Source organism: Ictalurus furcatus, chromosome 8 (genome assembly GCF_023375685.1).
Source record: "Ictalurus furcatus strain D&B chromosome 8, Billie_1.0, whole genome shotgun sequence".
Lineage (NCBI taxonomy): Eukaryota > Metazoa > Chordata > Actinopteri > Siluriformes > Ictaluridae > Ictalurus > Ictalurus furcatus.
The window spans coordinates 13,081,452-13,106,311 of record NC_071262.1 but is presented as its reverse complement, the minus strand read 5'-3'; the positions used below and the strand labels follow the sequence as shown (position 1 = coordinate 13,106,311).

The 24,860-nt window shown below is 39.8% G+C and overlaps 1 protein-coding gene across 2 annotated transcripts; it reads left to right on the top strand.

The window, feature by feature from the left end:
* The first annotated feature begins 204 nt into the window (after nt 1-204).
* stag2b (stromal antigen 2b) lies at nt 205-24,587 on the top strand. 2 transcript variants are annotated; one of them, XM_053630884.1, is made up of 33 exons: nt 205-389; nt 4,491-4,627; nt 4,718-4,796; nt 7,378-7,521; nt 7,642-7,738; nt 7,834-7,910; nt 8,012-8,216; nt 8,417-8,568; nt 10,066-10,139; nt 10,403-10,526; nt 10,632-10,730; nt 11,576-11,655; nt 11,769-11,876; nt 12,971-13,082; nt 13,232-13,349; nt 13,863-13,966; nt 14,185-14,277; nt 14,402-14,491; nt 14,641-14,844; nt 14,982-15,052; nt 15,152-15,239; nt 15,332-15,412; nt 15,503-15,595; nt 15,694-15,868; nt 16,535-16,674; nt 16,786-16,887; nt 16,983-17,131; nt 17,260-17,388; nt 17,949-18,154; nt 18,494-18,740; nt 20,966-21,079; nt 21,874-22,000; nt 22,229-24,587. In XM_053630884.1, the coding sequence occupies exons 2-33, from the start codon at nt 4,584-4,586 to the stop codon at nt 22,349-22,351; spliced, it is 3,849 nt and encodes a 1,282-aa protein (XP_053486859.1). In that variant the 5' UTR covers nt 205-389; nt 4,491-4,583; the 3' UTR covers nt 22,352-24,587. The 2 variants fall into 2 exon arrangements, with proteins under 2 accessions (XP_053486859.1, XP_053486858.1); XM_053630883.1 differs by having other exon boundaries at nt 206-389; nt 18,491-18,740.
* Nucleotides 24,588-24,860: the final 273 nt, after the last annotated feature.

Sequence of the window (24,860 nt, the reverse complement as noted above, 5' to 3'; positions counted from 1 at the left end):
CCAATGTTAGCCTCATAGCACTAAAGCTTCCCTAAATAATCTAACCATTGAATACATAAGTGTATTGCTTGCATAGCCTCTATTGATCAACCTTTTAGTAGAGCGCCATAACTAGTTTTGGCCACTAGATGTCGCCCTCAGTCCAGTGTGAGGGGTCGTGACCATGTGACCAGCAGATGGCAGCTTTGTGCCGTTTCTCCAGCTCGATTATCGGAACAACAAACCGAGCGGTGCGAGCGGGCTGAGTGTGTGTCTGAAACAGACAGCCTCTGACCGCCACTTTCAAACTAACATCCATGAATCTGTCTCGGGGTTTCGTTCAAAACAACTAGCGCCACTCGACACTGTTACGGAGCTGCATTGTGTGCTGGATTTAATACTGCTAGGAGGTAAGTTGTAAAATGGCGGAGACGTTTACAGAAGTTGGTGGGGTTTAGTGATATTTTGCTGGTGCGCCGAGCTGAAAGCTAGCCTCGGTTAGCTTGCGTACCCGAATACGCGGGACTTGAGCGGAGAGAAGTCGGTTTAGCTCACCAAAACAGCCGTATAACCTAGCTTTTACTGCTTCGAGGAGCGTTTTAAATCGTCGCAATGTAAGGTTTTAAACGCGTATCAGTGCTGGCCAGTTTGACTAAATGACAGCGTAGGCCACTTCCGCGGTATTTCTGTGCGCTGTTTTGTTGATGTAGCTAGCTGGCTAAACGCTGCGAGCCCGCGAGCGCAGCCGCTATGGCGAAACTGGAGCACAAATTCACAACCAAGATGGAGGACGCGGGGAGGCGTTTTTTCCCCCCGCACGTGAAAAGAGAAAACTGTTGTCGCACGAACAAAAAACGAGTGTCGGAGAGCTTGTTTTAAAGTCGTTTCTTCGATGAATGTGTTTAATGGATGTAGTAAATGTGGTGTAAATCACAACATGACTCGCTCGGCTGGAATGCAGGATGACTGACTGTAAAGCGGAGCCAAAATGGAGAATCCCGAAAACAGCTGCTGGATTGGTTTCAAGATGGAGATTTTTTTTCTCTCTCTCGCGCGCGCTCTCTCTCTCTCTCGTCGCGTTTCCCCTGTAACTTGTTTGTCGTCGCTGTTTTGTTGTACTTTCTTCAGTCTCCGGGGTCGCTTGTGAAGATGGTTTTCCTGCACTCACGGCGGAGAAGAAGTAACTTAAAACTGCTGAGATGATTGATCAGATCAGGAGGAATTCATATCCCTGCGTTTCTCGTCCCACTAATGTTTCAGATGAGCTAGCATAGCGGACTCTTCACTCGGACTGGCTGGCGTTGCTCTTCTGTTGTGTTTGAATAATTTATCGCCTGATTTCGAGCGAATACTTTTAATGTAGTAAAAGTGTAAAGCACTCCGAGCTCACCGACTCCGGAGATGGTTTATGAATAAAGTTACAGCACGATCAGTCCATCTATCTAACTTTGTGGAGGATGTTTAGGCCAGATGCGTGGACTCAAAGCTTTGACAGACGCTCACAACAAGCTAGCTGTGTATATCAAGCTCAGTTTCTGCTCGATGTTTAACCGCCTTTTTAAAAACGTGTTAGTTTATGTACGTGATGTGTGCAGCTGAATAACTTGTACAAACCCGAATATCACAGTTGCTCGCTCTCTCTCTCTCTGTGTGTGTGTGTGTGTGTGGTGATGGTTAGCTTCATTTGGCGCCACTTTTTAAGAAGTTCATCTTTTCAGTAAAAAAAAAAAAAAAAGGTGTTGCGGCTTTATTTCACATACTTTATTTATTTATTGTTTTGTCATCTCACTCGGTGTGGTTACAGTGTACTTTTATTTTAATCACTGGACATTTCATAACAGCCCTGCTCACACCTCAGACCTAACGGTGCCACAAATATACGGGTTTGAAGACATGCCCACTTTAATTTGTTGTTTCTAATTCATTTGAGTAAACTTGTAGCACATTGTTTGTGTTGTCCGTCAAGCGTGTGCAGTTTGCTGTATTATTATGGTTTATTAAGAAAATAAATAAACCTCACCTGGGCGTGACTTTAAAGTAACCCTCGGTCTTGGTTATTCTGTAACTGTGTTATTATCCAGTCCTTACTTTGAGGACCTTAACTCTGAGAATAAATAAATATGAATTGTTTAATGTGTACGCCACGCCCCGCTGCTTTACTGTGGTATTGTACCTCACTTGTAAAAGCAGTATATTTTCTCCGAAAGTTCTCCAGGACCGTATTAGACAAACTATCTAAAGGATTAGTGATGAAATTTCACTTGAAAGCACACAAGCTGCTCCTTTCCACAGGTTCCTCTGCTCGCTTCCGTCCTTCTCCCGTTTATTCGTGTTTACGGCCACGAATGATAAAGGCCGTCTTTGATTGGACGCGATAACCACGAGGGCGGATAGATTAATACCTTATATGGTAACGGAGGAAGCCCGCTCCGACGCTTGTTTCCTGGAAACCGGAGACTGAACGGCCTATGAGAACGCCGCATAGCGTGACAGTGTGCGGAGGCCACGCCCCCTTGTTTTCATCTCCATCCGCAAGCACATTTTCAGGCGCGTGGCCCTTTCACAGCACGGTACCGAATTGCAGACAATCGGAACTCACCGCGGTGTCCGCTAGTCACGCGGGACTAAATTAAATGCTTTTTGGTTGTAGAGTAACGCTTAGCTACGGTCGATGGGCAAGGTTTTTGGAATTAATGAATGTCGGTTCAGGTTCAAAGGTCGCGCGTGCTGACACGCACACCGGTTGTGTTTTTCAGTCTCATCCTCGGCTCCAGCTCAGAGATGTGTGGACATCTACCTTCAGTGTCGGAACCAGAAAATAGCAGCTAAATGTGGAAGTGTTAAAGCACGATGGGTTCAGCTGCTGTGATGTGAAAATAATATTCAGATTTCCTCATAATCGTGTGAAGTTTATTTTGCTCAGAAATCTGGGACATGGCTTTATGCATCATCTGTACTTGGTCCACACTGGCATCATGTTTTTGCCCCCCGGTGTAGGGTTTTGGGGGTATAAGGTTATGTCACCAGCTGTACCTGTTCAGTATGACAACATGTCTGACAGTGTTCAGTTATAAACAGGAGCTGGACTTTTCTAAACAGGATGTTTTTTTGTGATCTGCCTTTAATTTATTTATGTTTATCTAAAAATTATTTAATTGAATAAAAACTGTACCACTGTACAAGTTAAAATTTAAAAGATCCAAATTGTAGAAATGTCAGCTCTGAGTGCATGGAGAGTTCTTAAACCTCCGCTACAGTACTAGTACAGTACTCATAATCTTTCACCTAGAGCTGTTCACAGTGCTTACAGATAATAAACTAGTAGCCCGATGTAAACCACTTGACCCTAACCAGGCAGTTATTAAGGATGCTATAAACACATCTTGCAGTGCCACACATTCATTTTAATGAACATGGATTTTCATTGTCCTGCCGGCTTCGTATATTATCGCTTGCTTACGTCCTCAAGTTTGTAAGTTTGTGTCCTGTGAGATTCCAGTCCTGATGCAGACTTCTTGTTCCAACTAGCTCTCAAACCATGCGAACCTTTCTTAAAAAAATTAAAAAGAATATTGTGTTTGTCCTCCGTATCTTTCGTTTGTTTCAGTTTCAAACATGTTATGGGTTCGTTCCGAGTAATGTATTCATATTAAGTTATGTCTCTAGAATAGAGTAAAGGGGACTGAGTGTAACTGAAAACAAACTGTTAAGTACATCTAGGCAGTTTTATTTCATTCAAGATTGACTGCATGAATGCAAAAATACCTTTTAAGTTCCAATGAAATGTCTGGCCATTGACTTGTCTTTTTTTCTGTCAATATTTCCCTAGCTTTTCTGACATGCAGTGCACTGAAGATTTAATCATAACTGTTTCTGTAAAAATCTGCCTGTCTAGGTGAATTAGTTTACCGTAGAAACATGTGTGACTTGTCACCCCTCTGCATAAAACTGATTTAATTTCTGCTGTTACAGCACTGATATGGCTCATAGTGAAATCCTGGTAGTAAAAGAAATTTGTGCATTTTAAGACCAAATGTAAGCACTACTCATTTCCTTCATGTGCAGCTTTTCTCCCAGCTGCAGAGCATGTATTTGCTTTAGCTACTAGCAGCACCTGCAGACAGGAGCTTGGAACTGGGATTTATCTTGAACGCACAACCCGTATTACTTTTGTTTCCTGTTTCTGGTTTCTGTCTCAGTGCATCACCCACATGGACAAGCGCTGGCAGGGTGCAGCTGCTGAAAAGTAGTGCAACACTGCTCCCCTTGTGGCCATGATGTATCCGCAGCTTCATCTTGTACTTCTCAGCTTTTCACGAGTTGCTCCCAGAATAAATGGTTTCATGGTTGCATACAATCTCTCTATATTTCATACCATGTTTTTGGCCTAAATTATTTCAGGACTTATCTGTTTTTCCTCCCATCTCCCCTTTGAGGTTATTCCTTTTTAGATAATGTGATGTGAGAATATAGACATAGTCTGATTTCATGTTTACTATGAACTGTTCTAGGTCATATGACACAAAGGTACCTGCGGTTGCTGCTAGTGTTGACGGAAGATTAACGCTTTGACAAGTTAAGGTGGTCCAGAAGATGTTAAAGAAATGATAGCAGCACCAGAATTACAAGCGGAGTTTCATTATCCCCAGTAAGTGACCCTTCATGTTATTCTCCATTATATACGCTCAGTCTGGTCTATAAAGAGCTCACGGTTAAGACTGAATTTTGTGTTTAACAGGGACACAGACACACGATTCTCATCAGATACTGACTTTGACGATTCTGATGGGAGAAATGCTGTTCAAGGGAAAGGAAAGGTAGGCTTTGTGTGATTAAGTATCCCGCACATAACATTGACCAATCCGTTGCCTTGTGATCAATAATCTTACATTGCACAATAGTACGCATAGGTGCAATGTGCTTGCCTCTAATAATGGTAAAGTAAGTTAAGAAAGCGAGTAGCTGGTAGGTGCGTTTTACTTGTGGAATCTAATAATCCATTAATAATTTGACTGATGACTCAAATGATCTAATTACTAAGAATTCAAAACGTTCATGTATACACCTCAGAACACGGTAAGCTGATTGAGGCAAATCCACATTTCTTTGTGATCATATAAGGTGGTTAATCATTTTGGTTTTCTGTTAAAAAAAAAACTTTGCACAATCGGAATTTGCGTGAGTCGCCACACACGCTGTCCAAACAGTCTGTTTTACATTTCATCCAGAGATTTTCATCAATCTGAATAATTTCAATTACAAATTCAGACTGTACTGTTCATATGTATGGTAAACTGGTCAGTTTGTAGGCAGCATACAAGAAGCAGGGTTTAGTCTGAGCATTAGTTACATAGCAATAAGGAGCGCATGAGTCTGGTCAGAGGTTTCACCTTTTCAGCCTTCTGTTTCATTTGTTCTGTGTTCATTGTGTTTTTAATGAGTTTTAAAATAATGTGCATGTTAGCAAAACTTCTGCCAAAAGACATTATTAATCAGATAGCAAGAAATAGAAATTGTGACCCCAGTAAACTGCTCAGCATTTAAGATTTACCTGAAATTCAGCAGAAAGGAGGTTGTTGATATTAACAGAACGGCATACATTAGTATTTATTGTATCACAGCGAGGATGAATTCTCAAATCTTAGCAGTTCGGGCAGTAGTTCTGGTTGTAACGTGAGCAGTAAGTTTATATTGATGCACTTGTGTGCATTTGTTATTGTTTCTATAGTAACAGCTCATACAAAGGGACTTGTACGGCAGACGCTCCACACGACTTAAGAGTAATGGTGAATTTTTAAAAACCGTGTTTAACAAAATAAAATCTGAAATTGTTGATGTGGTGTCTTTTATTTTTAGGAAGTATTTAGGGAATGAGTGTTGGTTGTTAGCGCTTTATAACAAGCAGCAATCAGGATGCTTCCCAGCACGGGAAAGTTTTCATGACAGAGTTGTTCACGCGTTCTTGTTTTCTGTAAAATGACAAGTTGTTGAGAGAATGGCTGTTTTTTTTTGCGGCTATAACATAAGAGATAACAGGAACTAACTTGTCTCTCAGACATTCCACACCATTGGATCTAACTTTAAACTGTTACAACCCCAATTTCAAAAAAGTTGGGACACTGTGTAAAATGTAAATAAAAACAGAATGCAATGATGTGCAAATCTCATAAACCCATGTGTTATTCACAATAGAACATCGGAAACATCAAATGTTTAAACTAAGTAAATGTACCATTTTAAGAAAATAAAAAGGGAATTTTGAATTTGATTGCCGCAACATGTCTCAAAAATTAACCCCCAGCTGTTTCTTTTTAGTAACACTTACTTTTCCAGCCTTTTGTTGCCCCATGGCAACTTTTTTGAGACGTGTTGCGGCCATCAAATTAAAAATGTCATTTAAGGTAATTTTTTTTTACCTTAAAATGGTACATTTCCTCAGTTTGATATGTTTTCTATGTTCAATTGTGAATAACATTTGGGTTTATAAGATTTGCAAATCATTGCATTCTGTTTTAATTGACATTTTACACAGCGTCCCAACTTTTTTGAAATTGGGGTTGTAAAATCTGTGATTTGTTATTCATTGATAAATTAATCATTAGCAAATTGTGGTATAAGCAGAATAACACACTCCAGATCATGTGATTGTACAATAATAGACCACTTTGGGATGGTATCGTATCGTGCAGCATCACCACACCAGCATGGATTATTTTCATGTAAACGGTCTGTTGTGTATTCTTCCTTACTTAAAGCAGATATATCTCCTTACTTATCTTCCAGTGTTACCAACGTTAAAAGCTGTTGTCTGGTAATGACTGCACAAAAATATCCTCACTCATCCCACCTCATAATTATCTGTAAATAGAATAAAATGTGTCACAGGAACAGTTTTGTGTTTTTTTTTGTCACAGGACCTTCCCCCTTAAAAAAGCATGACTCAAATGCGCATGCACACACATTCTGTTAGTGAAGGTAATCACAAAGCTTTACATGGTCATTTTTCTTTTCTTTAAAAGTTTTTTAAAAGGTTTATCCACCCACCCAGTTGAATTGGAACTTTATTCAGAATGGCCTTAATTGTTTGTGCGTTGTTTATGTATTTTTTGTTCTACATAAGTATGGCTGTTCCTGGTGATTTAGAGAGAATTGTGCAGTTGGGTGGACTGTGGGATGACATGAAGCTCACATTTTGAGGCAGTGGGTGTGGGATTCACCACAGTAAACTTGGCTCAATGGTTTATATTCACCCTTCATCAAGAATGCTATCATTAAAACTTGTACAGTGATAAATCCCAAACGTGGTGTCAAATTTACTATAATCAAGAATTCTTTTCAGGATCATTTCATTTGGCTTGGAGGTTGTTTAACGCAGCTAAACTGAATCCTGTGTTTTAGGTGAAAAAGGGGAAGAAGGCCCCTGGGGAGAAGGGGAAAGGAGGTGGAAAGGGCGCAGGGCGCTTAAATGGACACCATCAAGAGAATGGCATGGAGAATATCATGCTGTTTGAAGTGGTCAAGCTGGGAAAGAGCGCCATGCAGGTCAGTGTCAGCACTGCTGAGCTCTTAAATTCTTATAGTTTAATTTATCATTTTAAATGTTGAAAATTTTTTATTTATTTCTTGGCCTGACAGATTTAGATTTTTCTTTCTTTCCCCCAGTCTGTGGTGGACGATTGGATTGAGTCTTACAAACAGGACCGAGACATGGCTCTCCTTGACTTGATCAACTTCTTTATCCAGTGTTCTGGCTGTAAAGGTACATTATGATTCACTCTGTAGTGAGCTAGAAATAAGCTGCGGTGTCATCTTGTCCGCTATTGAGGAGCATGCTGTCTCTGTTTATTGTTGCAGGTGTCGTGAGTGGCGAGATGTTTCGGCACATGCAGAACTCTGAGATCATCAGAAAGATGACTGAAGAATTTGACGAGGCAAGATTTTGCTTCCTGTGAAGCATGCTTTTAGTGATGTTTTAATATGCCGGGTATCTCTGTCTCTGTACTAAATAAGAGTATTGTGTTGATCATTGTAGGACAGTGGAGACTACCCACTCACAATGGCTGGGCCACAGTGGAAGAAGTTCAAGTCCAGTTTTTGCGAGTTTATTTCTGTATTGGTCCGACAGTGCCAGTACAGCATCATCTATGATGAGTATATGATGGACACGGTCATCTCCCTGCTCACTGGACTGTCAGACTCCCAAGTGCGTGCCTTTAGGCACACTAGCACACTAGCAGGTCAGATCTACCATCAATCATTTGACAATCATTTATAGTAACCATACATCTTTCAGATAATACTTCTTGAGAGCGTCTGCAAGCTGTTGCGTATCTGATCTCGATGTGGATGAGCTGTGTGTATCTATGGATGATGGCTGGATCAACGGCATAGTGTTTTAGTTCATCCCTGTCTGTTATGTGCATTGTGATCTACGCAGCCATGAAGCTGATGACGGCTCTGGTGAACGTAGCGCTGAACCTCAGCATTAACATGGACAACACGCAGCGCCAGTATGAGTCCGAGCGAAACAAGATGATCGGCAAGCGGGCCAATGACAGGTTGGAGCTGCTCCTACAGAAACGCAAGGAGGTGAGTCTAGCATTGCAACTACTCCAGCAGCTTCAAGGGATCTCTCAAAATGATGTTTGTAATTTAAAATCCCTAATTTGTTGTGGTTTTTTTATTTTATTTTATTTATTATTTTATTTTAAACACCATAATGTCCTTTTTAGCATTAAACATGCGTGTGCTATATAAAGCTTTTACTTTGGCATCACAAAGGATTTCACTGAGATCATGATTGAGAGTCAGTAAGTCACCACATGACCAACTAAAGACCTCTTTGGTCTAAACCAGGTGCTTGTCATGTTTCGTTGAAAACGGTCGCAAAGCAGATTTTACAGAGTTTGCAGAAAATTCACCTGGTGCAAATTTTCAACGTTCCTACTACAGGGCAGCATTTGAGCAACACTCTACTAGCAAATCTGCATGCAAATGACGAGATGAGAAAGGTAGCCGTGTCTATTCAGTACTCCCGTGAAAGATAATATATGGAACATGCATCATTTTATTCATGTCTTAACACAATTAACTCTACACCAATCGTTATAAAACATAGAAGCTAGTAATTTTAGTCCTCCTAGTCTGTAAACTAATAGTATTTCAGATTTGCAATGTAGCATGGTTTATATCTGTAGCTTCTGACCTGTGTAGCCAAGTTCCCTGTAGTAGAAGTGGCATGATTTTATGTGGAAAGACAGAAGCATAACCTTTTTTTTTTTTGTCTGCTAAAGCCAGATGTAGACATTTCTTGGTCTTTATGATGTTTTCTGAATGTTAAACCTCAGCGAGTGTGGTGTATAAGTCAAAGTATCAACAATAAAATATTAAAGCAGCTTCAAATTACAGATAACAGCACTATTGATGACTATATTAAAGCACCGTGCCAAGCAGCTAGCGGATAAGCAAAACTGTCTTTAAGCATTTGGCTCATGATATCTGTTACTTTATGTTTAATGTTCTTTTGTCAAAATGAATAGCCGTTCTTAATATTTCAGTGTCTAGTAAGCTTTTAAGAATAAAACCAAAATACCCTTTAATAGCATACATTTATTAATGGAATATTTGATTGAAATTGTATTGGCTAATGTGCCATGTGATGTGCAGTCCTACTGGTGAAGTATTTTTGACCAGTCTTGATTGACCAAGACTGGTAAAAAAAAAATACTTGCTTGTCAGTATTCCTGCTGGATGAAAAAAGGAATAAAATGCAGTTAACAAAATAAACGCCGCCCCCCCCCCCAAAAAAAAATTAAGTCATGATTGCAAATAGCTGAGCTATCTTTAGTTTGTAGTACTTATATTGATTAACAGTTCAGTTATGTAATGATAGTCCTGCTGACATGCCATCTGTGTGAGTGTGTTGGAGGCTTGTGTGCGATTTAACTGGGAATGACCATTCATGTCACTCGAGCCTCGTATTGAAACTAATTGCAAACCTGTGTTGTTTTACGGGTGCTAGAATAGAAAAATGTTTACTGAGATGTTTTTGGATTTCAGTAATAAGTTTTGTATTTCTCTTTGCAGCTACAAGAAAATCAGGATGAAATTGAAAATATGATGAACGCTATTTTCAAGGGAGTTTTCGTGCACAGATACCGGTATGTCATTTGTTCTGATAAGTGCATTTGGCCTTCTCATTACAATAGCGCTGGAATATTTGAGTGAATTCTTCTTTAAACAAAAGTGCATCCTATACGTTTGATTGCTAATGAGTGTAAATATAAATCATCTGAATTAATATTTAAGAAAAAAACTGTTGGATAGCTCTATTCATTAGAGAGACAAGGCAGGTTTTTAGATTAATCTAGACACCATCATAACAAATAGAGCTCTGGTTACTGACTTGTTGTTGTCCCTGCAGCGATGCGATAGCGGAGATCCGAGCGATCTGCATCGAGGAGATCGGGGTGTGGATGAAAATGTACAGTGACGCATTTCTCAACGATAGCTACCTGAAATATGTAGGCTGGACCATGCATGACAAGGTGAAGTTGATGATTATATTTCCCAACTGTTTGGCTCACACAGGGATGAAGCATGTGCTGGTTGTTAATAGTGGAGCCTCATTGTTTGTCTGTTCTCTTCAACAGCAAGGCGAAGTGCGGCTGAAATGCCTCACGGCTCTGCAGGGCCTCTACTACAACAGAGAGCTCAACGCCAAGTTGGAGCTCTTTACTAGCCGCTTCAAGGTGAGAGCCATCTGCAGTTTATTTCTTTCCAAATGCATAGAGGGCGAAAGCAGTATTGAGTTAGTCTCCAAGTGAAGAGCAGAATTTCAATTAAGTGGGATTGAAGAATTGTTTATAGTTAATTTAGTTATTTTTAACAGTGACATATATACATCACACACACACATATATATAAATTTATTATTATTGTACACACACTACTGGTCAAAAGTTTTGAGACACTTGACTGAAATGTATCCCATGGTTTAAAAAAAATCTTTTGATCTGAAGGTGAATGATTTAAATGTTTGAAATCGGTGTTGTAGACAAAAATATACTTGTGCCAACATTTTCATTTCTTTCATTAGAAAACTAACATTTTATTTACAAAAAAAAAATATATATATTTTTTTTAATGGATGATTTGGAGCGAAATATTCTGAAAAGCAGCCGATAAGTGTCCAGCGTAGGTGGGATACTCCTTTAATACTGTTTAAAAAGCATCTCGGGAATTCCTCAAGAAATCGGTTGAGAAAATACCAAGAATACATTTCTGAAATTCAAGGTGAAAAGGGAGTCTACTTTGAAGATGCTAAAATACAAAATTATTTTTATTTATTTTGGAGGTTTTTTTTTTTCCACAGCATAATTCCCATAGTTCCCTTTGTGTTATTCCAGAGTTTTGATAACTTTATTATTATTGTAAAATGTGGGGAAAAAAGAAAGAAGAATGAGTGTGTCTAAACTTTTGACTGGTAGTGTATATCTTTGCTGGAGTTTCATTTAAAATGTTCTCAGTATTATTTGAAATATTTCCATGTATATGAATATATGTAACTTGCTACTAACTTTCTTTCTCCTTTCAGGACCGCATTGTTTCCATGACACTGGACAAGGAGTATGACGTCGCTGTGCAAGCAATAAAGCTACTCACACTTGTATTACAGTAAGTATGCATACTCAGACATTGCCTAAAGCGTTATCTATGTATTTGGAATTTAGATGATACAAAATAAACACGATGGTGTACTGACATGATTCTGGTGTTTGCTTTTCCAGTAGCAGTGATGAGGTCCTGACGGCAGAGGACTGTGAGAGTGTCTACCACCTGGTGTACTCGGCTCACCGGCCAGTCGCTGTGGCTGCTGGAGAGTTCCTCTTTAAGAAGTGAGGCTTTCTTTCACTTCTCACTTATTTATTTATGTATTATTATTATTATTATTATTATTAATTTTTTTTTTTTTACACTTATGAGACACACAGTTGTGCCTCACTCCAAAACCTCTGTATTCCTGAACCAAGGTGTGTATTGGGGAATAGAGATCAGGGCAACATAAAGCATGTTGAGCCCATGGGTGCAGATTGGTCTAGGTTATAGTGCTCCGAGGTTCAGGTTCAGCGTAGTTTTCAGACCTTGGGCAAGCCTGAAGCTTAGGTCATAGTTGGGTCATATCTTTTGGCATACATTGAACACTTTTATCTGACATAGCAGCCAAGACCCAGGGAGGGTGAAGGCTAACACATACTTCCTCCAAGACATGTGAATCCAGCCAACTGAGACTTTTTGAACTGCTGTTCACGTGATGTTACAGGGCAGTGTGATGCACGTGGAGGAAAGCGTTATCTGCTCTATTCCACATTGCATGAGTTCACAGATGCCCTTGATTGGCTAGTGTTGCTATGATTGACAGGGGAAAGAGAAAGTCATCAGTCCAACCCAGAGAGCCTGGCCAGTTTTGCTCCCATAGCTCACAGCCACGGATTGCTGTGGCTTTATTGGGACATTAACTCTCAGTCTCCTGACAATAGGGGAAATGCTTTTCCATTGTATCACTCTGGAACACACTCTTGCACTTACTCCATATTTGTCACCGCCTCCTGTCTGTCACCATGTAGTGGAACTTCTGTTGTGGGGCATGACGATGTTTGACTTATTCGAGCTGTCGTATAACACATGCATACAAATTTCCCTCCGATTCTGACCTGACACTCCGACACACTGCCCACTGCAAATTACTGTTACAGGATCGTCAGGGCAACCTGCCAGCTGAAGAACATCATTATGTGAATTATATTTTGTCCCCGGACTCCATTTTCCCCTACTCATGTGGCATTAATGTGATTGAGGGTCAGCAGTGTAACCTAGATGTTCGCATAGATAATGTAATAATGCTTGTTATCTATGCGAAGATGAAATACAGGGTCAGGACCTAAATGACACTTGTTATCCCTCCCTGAAGCATCTTTGTTTTCTTTCGCAGATTGTTCAGCCATCAAAACATCGAGGATGACAGCATGCCTAAGAGACGAGGTAGACAGAGTCTGAATGCCAATCTCATGAAAACGACAGTTTTCTTTTTCCTAGAGAGTGAGGTGAGTCAGCAACCCATTCAGTCTCATTTCTCTGTTGACCTAAATGGTGTGTTTTGCTGTAGTTACAAACAAGAAGCATTAAACAGGGTAATGCCTCAGCATGTCCAGATATCAGATGCTCACTGTTTAACACACGGTCTTCTCTTCAGCTGCACGAACACGCTGCATACCTGGTAGACAGCATGTGGGACTGTGCCTCTGAGCTGCTGAAGGACTGGGAGTGCATGATCAGTCTGCTGCTGGATGAGCCCCTGCCTGGAGAGGAAGGTCTGACACTCTGCTATCTCTCTTTGACCATTTAGAATTACTTCAAGCCTCATTTTACACAACATTTTACTTGTTTAAAAAAAATTATAAATTGCATATTCCTCTGGTTGTGTTCAGAGAAAGCATGCTAGGTTAAACGTAAATATGGTAATTAGCTGACCAGTTGAATCAGATATCATTATTTCCTTAACTGGCATTAGGCACTACAAATGTAGACGTACGAACCTGACCTTGAATTCTTACAAATTCAAACAAGCAAGGCAAATGTGGTTAGAGTTCACTTAGTTTCCTGCAAATGAGGTAAGAAAAGGTAAGTGTGATAATTATTATAGCTGTAATAAATTGAGGGACATGAATTGTTCATCTTGTGATACATGGATTTTTATTTTATGTACCCCATTTTTAGTGTGCTGAAAAAGATGCGCATATCCCATGGGCATGTGTTACCTTTGTGTCATTGTGTTGAGGCTATTTCATTGTGAGAATGTCTCTAATGGAACATGTCCTGTGCAGCTCTGTCAGACAGACAGGAGACGGCCCTGATCGAAATCATGCTCTGTACCATTCGCCAAGCTGCAGAATGCCATCCTCCTGTGGGCAGAGGCACTGGCAAAAGGGTAAGAGACTATGTGGTAATACACATCATTACCATTTCAAATGTGTGGAATTCAAATCAAGTTGAAGTGGAATCACGAGCGCCCATACTGTCAAGGGAAGAGTTTTTGCACAAAAGAAATGATCAAATCAATGGTGGATTCAAATGACGATATTCTCAGTGTACTTTGTAAATTGTGCATTTTGCACACTGTTAAGCAGTCTTCCCTTCTTGTTACAGGTCCTGACAGCAAAAGAGAAGAAAACACAGCTTGATGACCGGACGCGAATGACTGAGCTTTTTGCGGTGGCAATGCCACCTTTACTTGCAAAGGTAAATACTGGTGTGGTGCTTTTTTTTTTTTTTTCTTTTTTTTTTTTTCCCTTTTCCCAAATACAAGATTATTGGGGAAACATTTTAATCTGTGGATAAGTACAAATATCCTTTCCCCTGACAGTATTCAATTGATGCCGAGAAGGTGACCAATCTTCTGCAGTTACCGCAGTTCTTTGATCTAGAGATTTATACAACAGGGCGGTTGGAAAAGGTGAGTCCCAGAACCTTTATATATATTTATATACACACACACACACACACACACACACACACACACACAGAGTTTAGACACGGAGTATACAATCTGATCTGTCAATGTGCAGTATTTAAGACGCTGTGTTACTGTTCTCTCGCCTTCAGCATCTGGAATCACTGCTGAGACAAATCAGGGAGATTGTGGAGAAGCACACTGACACTGATGTGCTGGAGGCCTGCTCGAAGACCTACCACGCCCTCTGCAATGAAGAGTTCACAATTTTCAACAGGGTAGACATCGCCCGCAGCCAGCTCTTGGACGAACTGGTGGACAAGTTCAATAAGCTGTTGGAAGATTTTCTTCAGGAGGTGAGGACAGACAAACTGAGCTCTGTGCAGTTTAATGGACTTTTGCGTTGTCACATTGTCTGTTAATATCGGGGCAGATCTCTGTGATACTTGAATTGGGTATACCAAATGAAATCATATTTTGTTGTCTTTCTTAGGGAGAGGACCCAGATGAAGATGATGCCTATCAAGTCCTGTCCACGCTAAAAAGGATCACTGCTTTTCACAAGTAAACATCAACATTTTACAGTTCGCATTAACTTATGTTACACAGCTGCAGTTGTTTGTCTTTTCGTTTGTTTGACTTCCCTTCTGCGTCTCTCCTCAGTGCTCATGACCTCTCGAAATGGGATCTCTTCACCAGCAACTATAAGTTACTCAATACGGGCATTGAGAATGGGGACATGCCTGAGCAGGTGACGCTTTAAATGTCGTTTGGTTTGTGTCGGAGTACAAAGTCATAACAATGAGAGACTGACTGGCTTTTTGTCTGCCTGACCTGTTTCAGATTGTCATACATGCACTGCAGTGTACACACTATGTGATTCTCTGGCACTTAGCCAAGGTGTCTGAGGGCAGCTGCAAAAAAGTAAGATTTGACAGTAAAAGAACTGTTGGCTTCCATTTTGAGAAGTTACTTTTCTTTTCGTAGTTTAATTATTCGTTTTGAAACTTGTAGGAGGATATGGTGACTTTGAGGAAGCAAATGAGAGCGTTCTGCCTGATGTGCCAGCGCTATTTAGGCAGTGTCAACACCACTGTGAAAGAGCAGGTCAGTATGAGATGATTAGAAACTCAGTTAATTGTCCTTGCATCTTTCCATATCTTACTTGATGAACACACTTCATTGACTAGCACTTTTCCCTGCAGGCCTTCACCATCTTGTGTGACCTGCTGATGATCTTCAGTCACCAGATCATATCTGGAGGGAGGGAGGTACTGGAGCCTCTGGTTTATTCACCAGAGGCCTCACTGCAGTCCGAGCTGCTCATTTTCATCTTGGACCACGTTTTCATTGACCAGGATGAAGATAACAACAGCGCAGGTTCAACAATACAGCCTTGTTAAACAATAGAGCAAAGTCCAAATGTGAAACGGGCAGACCATCCAGTTTTGGGCTTTTATTATTTCTAATGCTCACAGTAGCTGGCTTAGGTGATTCATGAAAATGGATTTAGATCACAAGTGTAGACGTAAATGGGTAGATTACATTGTGAAGTGCAATGTAAACATGGAATTGAATGAGGTTTTGACTCCAGCTAAACTGGTCTGACCTAAATGCTTGTTTAGATCAAAGGTATATGTATGGGTTACCAGACCCTGTAAAAGCTTGAAATATACGTGTTTGAAGCACATATATATATAAATATATATATATATATGTATATATATGGTTGTAAGTCATGGAAGGTTTTGATAATGTGGGTTTTGGTGTAAAGTGAGTGTAATGTTTTGCTTTAATGATTTTAATCCCTTTACCCTGTATCCGTAAAAAATCTCTATATTTTAAATGTTTTGTAAATGTTCTTGGAGTAGCCATGTTTCTGGATTCCCTGTATCTCTCAGTTGAACTTCAAATCATCTCTGCCTATTATTATTATTATTGATCCAATTCACCACAAGAGGGAGACAGTGCAGCTGTTTTTATGTACATGAAGCAGTAGAGAAGAACATGAAAATTTAGTTTTCTGTGCTGGTCTTGTTTGAACAGATGGGCAGCAGGACGACGAAGCAGGCAAAATAGAAGCTTTACACAAGAGACGCAACCTTCTTGCTGCGTACTGCAAGCTCATCATCTACAACGTGGTGGAGATGAAGACTGGCGCGGACATATTCAAGCAGTATATGAGGGTGAGTCTCACTGTTTCGTTTCATAATTTAATTTCCTTAAGCTTTAATTCGAACACATCTGACTGTTAAATTCAACTCCGGTAATCTGACTGCTTCCCCCCCCGCCATCAGTATTATAATGACTACGGTGACATCATCAAGGAAACCATGAGCAAAACAAGACAGATCGATAAAATCCAGTGTGCAAAGACGCTCATTCTGAGCTTGCAGCAGGTAAGTGTGTGTTTATTCCAAATATCCATATTCTTGTACACTTTGAATACAAATTGAGTGTTACATACAAACTCCTTTCTCTTTGCTTTATATAGTTGTTCAATGAGATGCTGTCGGATCTGGGCCCAGGCTTTGACCGCTCATCTTCAGCCTTCTGTGGCATTAAAGAGCTGGCCCGTCGCTTCTCTCTCACTTTTGGTCTAGATCAACTCAAGACCAGAGAGGCTATCGCCATGTTACATAAGTATGCTTCTTCTAAGCCATTGCTGTCATTCTCAGATACTTCATTTCCTGTGGCACTGGGATGGACCTGGGGGTATTTTTTATGTGGTCTGTACTTGAATTGTTGTTTTGCTCGCATTTGGTTTGTAGAGATGGTATTGAGTTTGCCTTCAAGGAGCCGAACCCTCAAGGAGATGGATATCCTCCTGTAAACCTGGCGTTCCTGGACATCCTCAGTGAATTCTCATCCAAGCTCATGAGACAGGACAAACGCACTGTGTAAGCTCCAGTTCTTCAAGTTGTACCTGTGATGAAGCCCTATTATTTAAAGGAATACTCCAGCATTTTTAAACTAATTTAGCTTTCTCCAGCTTTTACACAGTAAAGTTTGTCTTGTCCAGACGCGATAAGGGTCTTGGCAGAAGCCAATGAACCAATTTACAAAAACTGAGGATCTCATGAATTTTATTTCAAATCATTGACTTCCTTTATAAGGAGTAGAAAACATGTTTTCCATTCTTTACCAAATACAGAAAAACATGTCTGCTCTTATCTGTGGTAAAGACATACATACATACATACATGCACACACATACATGCACACATGCCAGATGGAGTAGGTTGGGGAAAAACACTGGTGTCAGCTGCTAAATTTTAAGCTGGCAAATTTTTCACTTTATTTATGGCCATAATTCCTGTTACATCTGTGTCCCATGTTTTTTTGTTTTGTTTTTTGTCTATTTTGCATAAAAAGTCTGTAAATTTTGCTGGCATGTTATGTAGTGATTTAAGCACAATGCCAGTATTACTGCTGATCATTTCTCTTTCTCTCTCCTCAGGCACATGTATCTGGAGCGCTTCATGACGTTTCAGATGGCATTGCAAAGGGAGGACTGCTGGCTCCCACTCATCTCCTACAGGAACTCATTGCAGGCTGGCGGTGATGATGATACCATGTCTGTGGTGAGCGGCATCAGCAGCCGTGGTTCCACCATCCGCAGCAAAAAAGCCAAGCCTGTCACAGGCAAGAGGAAACTGTCTGAAGGTACCAGTCTCTGTTTAAAGGAACTTTCACGTGGATTGTGATTGTTCAGCTGCTTTACTTGAAGCCTAAAAGTAGCTGCAGCTATGCTGTGGGACTGCACAAAAAATGAAATAAAAATCGTAATCTTAATTTGTTCTGCACCGTTTGCACTCGGGCAACCATTGTGTAAAAAAAAGAGCAGCACTATTCCCCGTATACCACATATCCTCACGCACAAAACACTCTTCCTTACAGATATTATGTAAGAATTGTCAGAATAATGTATTCATTGAGAATGTCATTAAGAATTACGCAGCCCTATTCTGACCTTTTAACTTTGCATTTTCTTGTGTGTAGCAGAGGAAAGCAGCAGCAGCAGCAGCGAGGTGTGGCTAAACCGAGAGCAGAGCATGCAGACGCCGGTCATGATGCCTTCGCCGCATCTCACCTCCACAGTCATGCGGGAGCCAAAACGCCTGCGGCCCGAGGACAGCTACATGGGAGTGTATACGATGCCGCCTGAGCAGCAGCAACAGCAGCATCCACAGCACCACACACACCCGCACACTCCCCAGCCTCACCATCACCAGACCCCCATGGACTACAAGTAAGGGCACGGTAGTCAAAGACTTGTGGGTTCTGTGAGACAACAGTCAACCTAGTAGGGAAAACATAACAGCAATATTTCTTCCTGAGCATGTGGATTCATCGCTTACATTTTTGTAGAATATAACATTTATATGCAATCTGCTGAAATGAGCGATTACAGTCAGAATAGTGATTATTTTTTCCCCCCACTAATCAACTAATCTGATAATTGCAGTAGCTAATAATTAAAATTAAGTAATGACAGACAAAACTTGAAATAAGATTCAAATTGATTGTGTATCTTTCAATCTCTAAATCAGTCAAAATCAAAGCTTACGACAAGCGGAGTTATTGACTCCCAACAGAAGGAACCGATTCTGAACAGCTGAAACGAGTCGTCAGTAATTCCAGACTTACTTCCTGTACTAACCTGCGTAATAGGCCCTTTTCACAATGACGTCAAAAAACTTCAGCCTTTACGCAAAGCAGTGTATACGTACTTCCATCTTACCTTACGTTGCCATAGTACCAAGGGTGGCGCAACCAGCATTCCACTGTTTTTGACAACAAAACAGTTTTCTTGCTGCTAACATTAAACATTCTGGAGTAAAATTCACCAGTGTATATATGCATCATATCCTACAAGCTGAAGGAGAGGCAGTGTGTGCTCGGCCATCTACCTGCAGCAAAAGCACAAGCGCCAATTAGCTTAGCTTATGACCCTGGTGCTTTTAAAGCAAAATAATGACAATGACACATGCTCACTTTTTGATGCAGTTGAGCAAAATCCCGGTGTAGCTCCCACCTCTGCGTCACCATCAGGGTGTCATTCATCATGTGGTCAATGGTGACCGGGAGCCGGACCGCAGCTCTTCACCCGTGGCCTCCGTGTTTCTTGGGTGAAGTGTCCGGCTTGGCGCTGCTAGCTCCCAGGCGCCGAAGGAGCGACAAGCCGAGCACTTCACCCAAGATAGGAGCTACACTGGGATTTTTGCTTCATTGCAACAAAAAGTGAATGTTTCATTGTTATTTATTTAATTAATATATTTATTTTTTGCTTTAAAACCTGTTAAGCTATCTAACAATACATAATCACTAGCTAACATCAGTAAAATGGAAACACAATTGCAACGAGAGTTTGCAAGAGTATTACAGTAAATTAATCAAGAATAAGGACTTAAAGACTTTCTTTTTGCAGAAGAGAAAGCTAACAACTACTGTTATCCTAACTTAAGCTGGGCTGGACAATACAAAAATGCTTACCTTCATAATCAAACAGGTACTGCTCAGTGAAGAATCTGTATACTTTATCAAGTTTAGAATATGTCGTAAGTGAAAATTGGTCTGCAAGTCACTGTACATCATCTAGATGTATTTCTGGTAGATGTAGAAGGGACTGGGTAAACTCCATAGCGTCCCATTATGCTGGCGGAAATAACCATGCACTGCTTTGAGTCCAAACGGAAGTTGTGTGATGTCATATGAAAAGGATCTGTTTGGTAACATAAGACCCGCCTCTGGTCTTCATTTCCTGCTTGCGAACAGACTGACCTGAAACTCGTTACGGTACTGGGCGTTTCCTTGTCAACACACGCCAACAGCGGTAGACAACAGACTGGGACGTTTGACCAATCAGAGCAGTGTGTGCTCTCTGAAAGGAGGAGTTTAGATAGAATCCTTTAGAACGGCTCATTGAGCGAATCTTTTGTGACACTCGGGGGAAAGTGGTAATGCTGCAGTTTAAATTATGAGCACATTAAAGTGTTTTTTGACCTCGGATGCATGTAAATCTATTGTATGAGACCTCTAAAACAAAGTTAGGCATGTTTCAAAACCATAATATGTGCACATTAATGAACTTGGCATATGCCAATCATTGCAGCCTTAGTTTTAAGGTCTCAGAAACTACACTAACACACACATTTTATTTGTATATAACAAGCAGCTTTTAGTTTATAATTAAAGATCTCAAAGTTTTTGTTTAGTTGCAAAAGTCAGTGGAAAGCAGCATTGTTTGAAGTATGAGACACTTCTCCTCTGAGCAATAAGTAATCAAAAACTGGTAGTCTGGGCACCTAATCGTGTGATTTTTATGCCCCTCTGCTGCACTCACCACCACAGCACATGTATGACGGTCATTAGTTTGGTGAAAAGCTGTAGCTGTACATAAGTAGTTCTACTTTGGCCGTATTGCTCCTGTGTGTATTTCATGTAGTAAGGTGTGCCTCTGGTGTTTTTTTGCAGCACGCAAGTCACTTGGATGTTGGCCCAGAGGCAGCAGCAGGAAGAGGCTGCCAGGCAACAGCACGAGAGAGCCATGAACTATGCCAAACTGAGGAGCAACCTGCAGCATGCAATGTGAGGAAACATTTTATATAAATATATATATATAAATAATATACTAAATATGTTCGCGTGCTTTAAAAATGCCTGAAGAGATCTTTAGTTAATTGTGTTTTCATATTGTTTGACATTATTTTATGATGGTGTAACATAAGTAAAGTATTTTTTCTAAGTTCCTTAAAACGAAGTTCTAATTTTTAGTTTGTAAGTTTTAGCAGTTGATTGCTCTTACAGTATCGGTCATACTAACTGGCTAATTGTCTTTTATTCAGCAAGCTGCTTTTGTTTTGGCTACAGAAAGCGTGAGGTCGGTCTTGGGTCATGTTGTGTTAGATTAAGTGATCTCATTAATATTTCGTATGAGACACAGGGACCAAGTGATTAAAGATTTACATGCTGTAAAGAGCTTTGTTCAGTTATTAAATAAATCAAGCCATATTTGATCTTTTGTTGGTTCTGGTACAAATAAAAGAAATTAATGCAAAATCAAGCAAAGTCCGCAACATTCGGTCAAAGCTTTCTTCGATGCATGCACGTTGAAAACGAGTACAGCTAAATAGTCTCATTTACCAACAAACATTACTGTGAAAGACCATGTAAAACATTTTTGTGCAATTGCAGTTTTACCAATTCAAGTAGTTTTCCACAAAAAACCCCCACAAAAAGTTCTGCTAATTGCATCGCGAATTTTGAGAGAGAGAAAAGCTGCGGCAAAATCGAACATTTTTGGCCACAACAACCATAAACTCAGCAAAATCCTGTACGGACTGGTTTGAGAACTTCTTCTTTGACAATTGTTTCTTTTTCAGACGTCGAGGATCAGGCCTAATGGAAGACGACGAGGAGCCGATTGTCGAGGACGTAATGATGTCATCAGAAAGTCGAATTGAGGATCTTAATGAAGGCATGGACTTCGACACAATGGATATTGATCTGGTAATGAACTCTTATAACTGTTTGTGGTAATGGCATTTGCATGTCTTTCTCTGTACAGGCTTCCTTTATGTCTTTTTATATGCTCTTATTTTATAATATTTAGATTCTTATTTGACAAAACCTTGCCAGTCTGTCTCAACTGTGGTTTGTTGTAGAAAAAGAAAAACACGATTTAAGTGAAAAATTCTTTATTTTTAACGTACAGTCTTATCTGCCTTGTTTTTGTAGCCTGCCTCGAAGAATCGACGAGAGAGAACCGAGTTGAAGCCAGACTTTTTCGACCCAGCCTCTATCATGGATGAGTCTGTAAGGACCACTCACTTCCTGGGTTATGATGCTTTTCAGCGGTAATGCGGGGAAACTATACTCCACTCTATGGCCATTGAGAGAGCACCACTAGATGGCACTAATAGGAGTGATTTCTAATAGACAGCTCAGTTCTACGGTTTACTCCATGTTATGGAGTATAAACAGCCTCAATCTAAGAAATGTTAACTACAATTAAAGAGAATCAAGGGCCATTTGTTTGGTAACACTGAACTCACACTGAATTTAAACATTTTCTTTTGTAGGCCGTTGGAGTACCCATGTTTTAGGATAAAAAAATGGAGAAAATCTTTTTTTGAAAAAAAAAAACAACTTTTCTGTAATATTAAATTGATTTTGTAAAAAAAAAAAAAAAAAAATATACACAAGATCAGTATAGTAACTGGTTAAACAAAAACATCTATTCTTGTTCACTAGAGACTTCAAAGATGATATAGTGGCTTAGTCATTGAGTAAGCATTCCGGCTTGATGCAAAAATGTCGGGGGTCGTTTGAATGCCATGGATTGTTGGACTGTTCTTTGCCATGTATAAATATATAAAATATATTTCAAAGTTGAACGTCATCTTGTGTGAAGAAGTGTATGTGCGCTCTCCTAGAGTTGTGGTATTTCTTGAAACTGGGGTGAATGCATCTTCTTTTTTTAACTTAAAGATAACTATGTTATGTATAGCCCTTTTGTAATAGTGAGTAATCAGGTGTAAAGTAGTAATTTATAAGCAGGTTATTGCTCATCATAGTGAGTGATGTGATTATATTTTAATCTTCTTAACTAATATGTAAAATGGAGGACATTCTCCACCTCTTTATATCTAGTGTTTAGTTTCGTTCGCCTCCCTTCGAGAACGATAACAGAAACGCAGCTCATAGCGTCCGGTGATGACGGTGAGAAATCAGAAATATGAAGCTGAGTTTATGTTTCCCCACGAATCATCTCCCCAAATATTAGATCCAAGCTCTTCAAAGGGCAAAACCAAGTAATCCAAAGGAAATCTCTCCAGTAGTGCCATTGTGTTCGTCTCGAATTAAAAGCAAAGATTAATGTAGTAAGTCTGCTCCATTGTCTTCTCCCTGACATTCAGCTGAACAGTGATGTAGACATGTACTTTAAAAAAAAAAAAAAGTAAATAAATGCAAAAAAAAAAAAAAATAAGTATCAATTGGTGCTGATTTTATAACTGCATTTAGGACTTTTCTTACTTTTAAGCTCCAATTTAAAGTTGAAAAGGAAATAAAAATATATATTAATGTTAAAGCATGTAGCCAAGCACCAATGAGGTTTTTTTTTGTTGTTGTTTTTGTTTTTTGCATTTTATATGGTGTTTTGTTTGTGTTTGCCTGTTTCAGAATTTCAGGTTTTTACTTTTCCTAAATGTAAATTTGGTTGGCTAAGCGTCACATTCAGAGTTACTACATTCAGCTTTAAGTTCTGGGGGGTTTTTTTTGTTTGTTTGTTTGTTTTTTTCCCCAATATCAAAGTTTCAGTGTAACTGTAATACTCCATTCAGACATGAACATATTTCGTGTTGCTTTTGGGCAGCTCTATAAAGTTAAATTAACACATCTAGCTTGTACTGAAACATTTGTAGTTCTAAACATGTTTTGTCAGAGGAATACCTTTTAATCATTCCATGTCTTGGCCTTAAACATGCCTGTACAAAAGTCTCAATTTTTCAATATTCTGTTACTTTTCACTTCTTGTTTTGTGCAGACTTCTAATTATTTTAGAACAGTGATCCCACAAGCCTGGTCTTGGAGATCTACCTTGTGCAGTAAACAGTTTCAAACCTAAACTAACACACCAGCGCCAAATAAATAAATCAATCTACCTGATGAGCCTGTTTGATTAGGGCTGGAACACAATTCTGTAGGAGGGTAGATGTCTCGGACAGGGGTGAGCACCACCGCTATAGACGCCATGTTTCCAAATAGCATGAGTGTAATTATTGAGTTAGAAAGCGCAACGCAACTTAAAGAACTATGATAACAAAGCCGCTGAAAACTGGTACCTGTTTGTCACTCACCACTACATTGGCAAAACTGCTGAATAGATTGTGTAAATATACGTGCATTTTAACAAAAACTTAATTTTCTAGTGTTTTTTTTTCTTCCCTGCTAATGTTTATAAAACCTATGCTCTTTTCCCTGTTCAAAGATTTATGCTGATACATAATTGTTTCCCTGTCCTGTCACCTACTGTACTGTTTCTGATTTCTATTTATCTGGAGACAGTAAGTTTTTGAATAAAAGTAAACAGATATTTCTTTTGTGTGTTTCTGCTCCTCTTGTGTTTAATTTGGGTTCTGATTGATTCCAGGCCACTGATAACAGCTCGTGTGTGTGTGTGTGTGTGTGTGTGTGTGTGTGTGTGTGTATACACACTGACCAACCACTTTCACACGTGCTCGTTCATGCATTTATCTTGCGGCAGTGGCGCAATGCATAAACTCATGCAGATACAGGTTTAGCTTCACTTAATTTGCACAAAAATATGACTTGAGCCTGTTTGTGGGTGTCAGATGGGCTGGTTTGA

Excerpts from the sequence above, each read along its gene's own strand:
- stag2b (XM_053630883.1), top strand. The coding sequence starts at position 4,584 with ATGATAGCAGCACCAGAATTACAAGCGGAGTTTCATTATCCCCA. Across the intron at positions 8,217-8,416 it reads GCACACTAGCACACTAGCAG|CCATGAAGCTGATGACGGCT; the intron begins GTCAGATCTACC and ends TGATCTACGCAG. Across the intron at positions 15,869-16,534 it reads TGAAGATAACAACAGCGCAG|ATGGGCAGCAGGACGACGAA; the intron begins GTTCAACAATAC and ends TTGTTTGAACAG.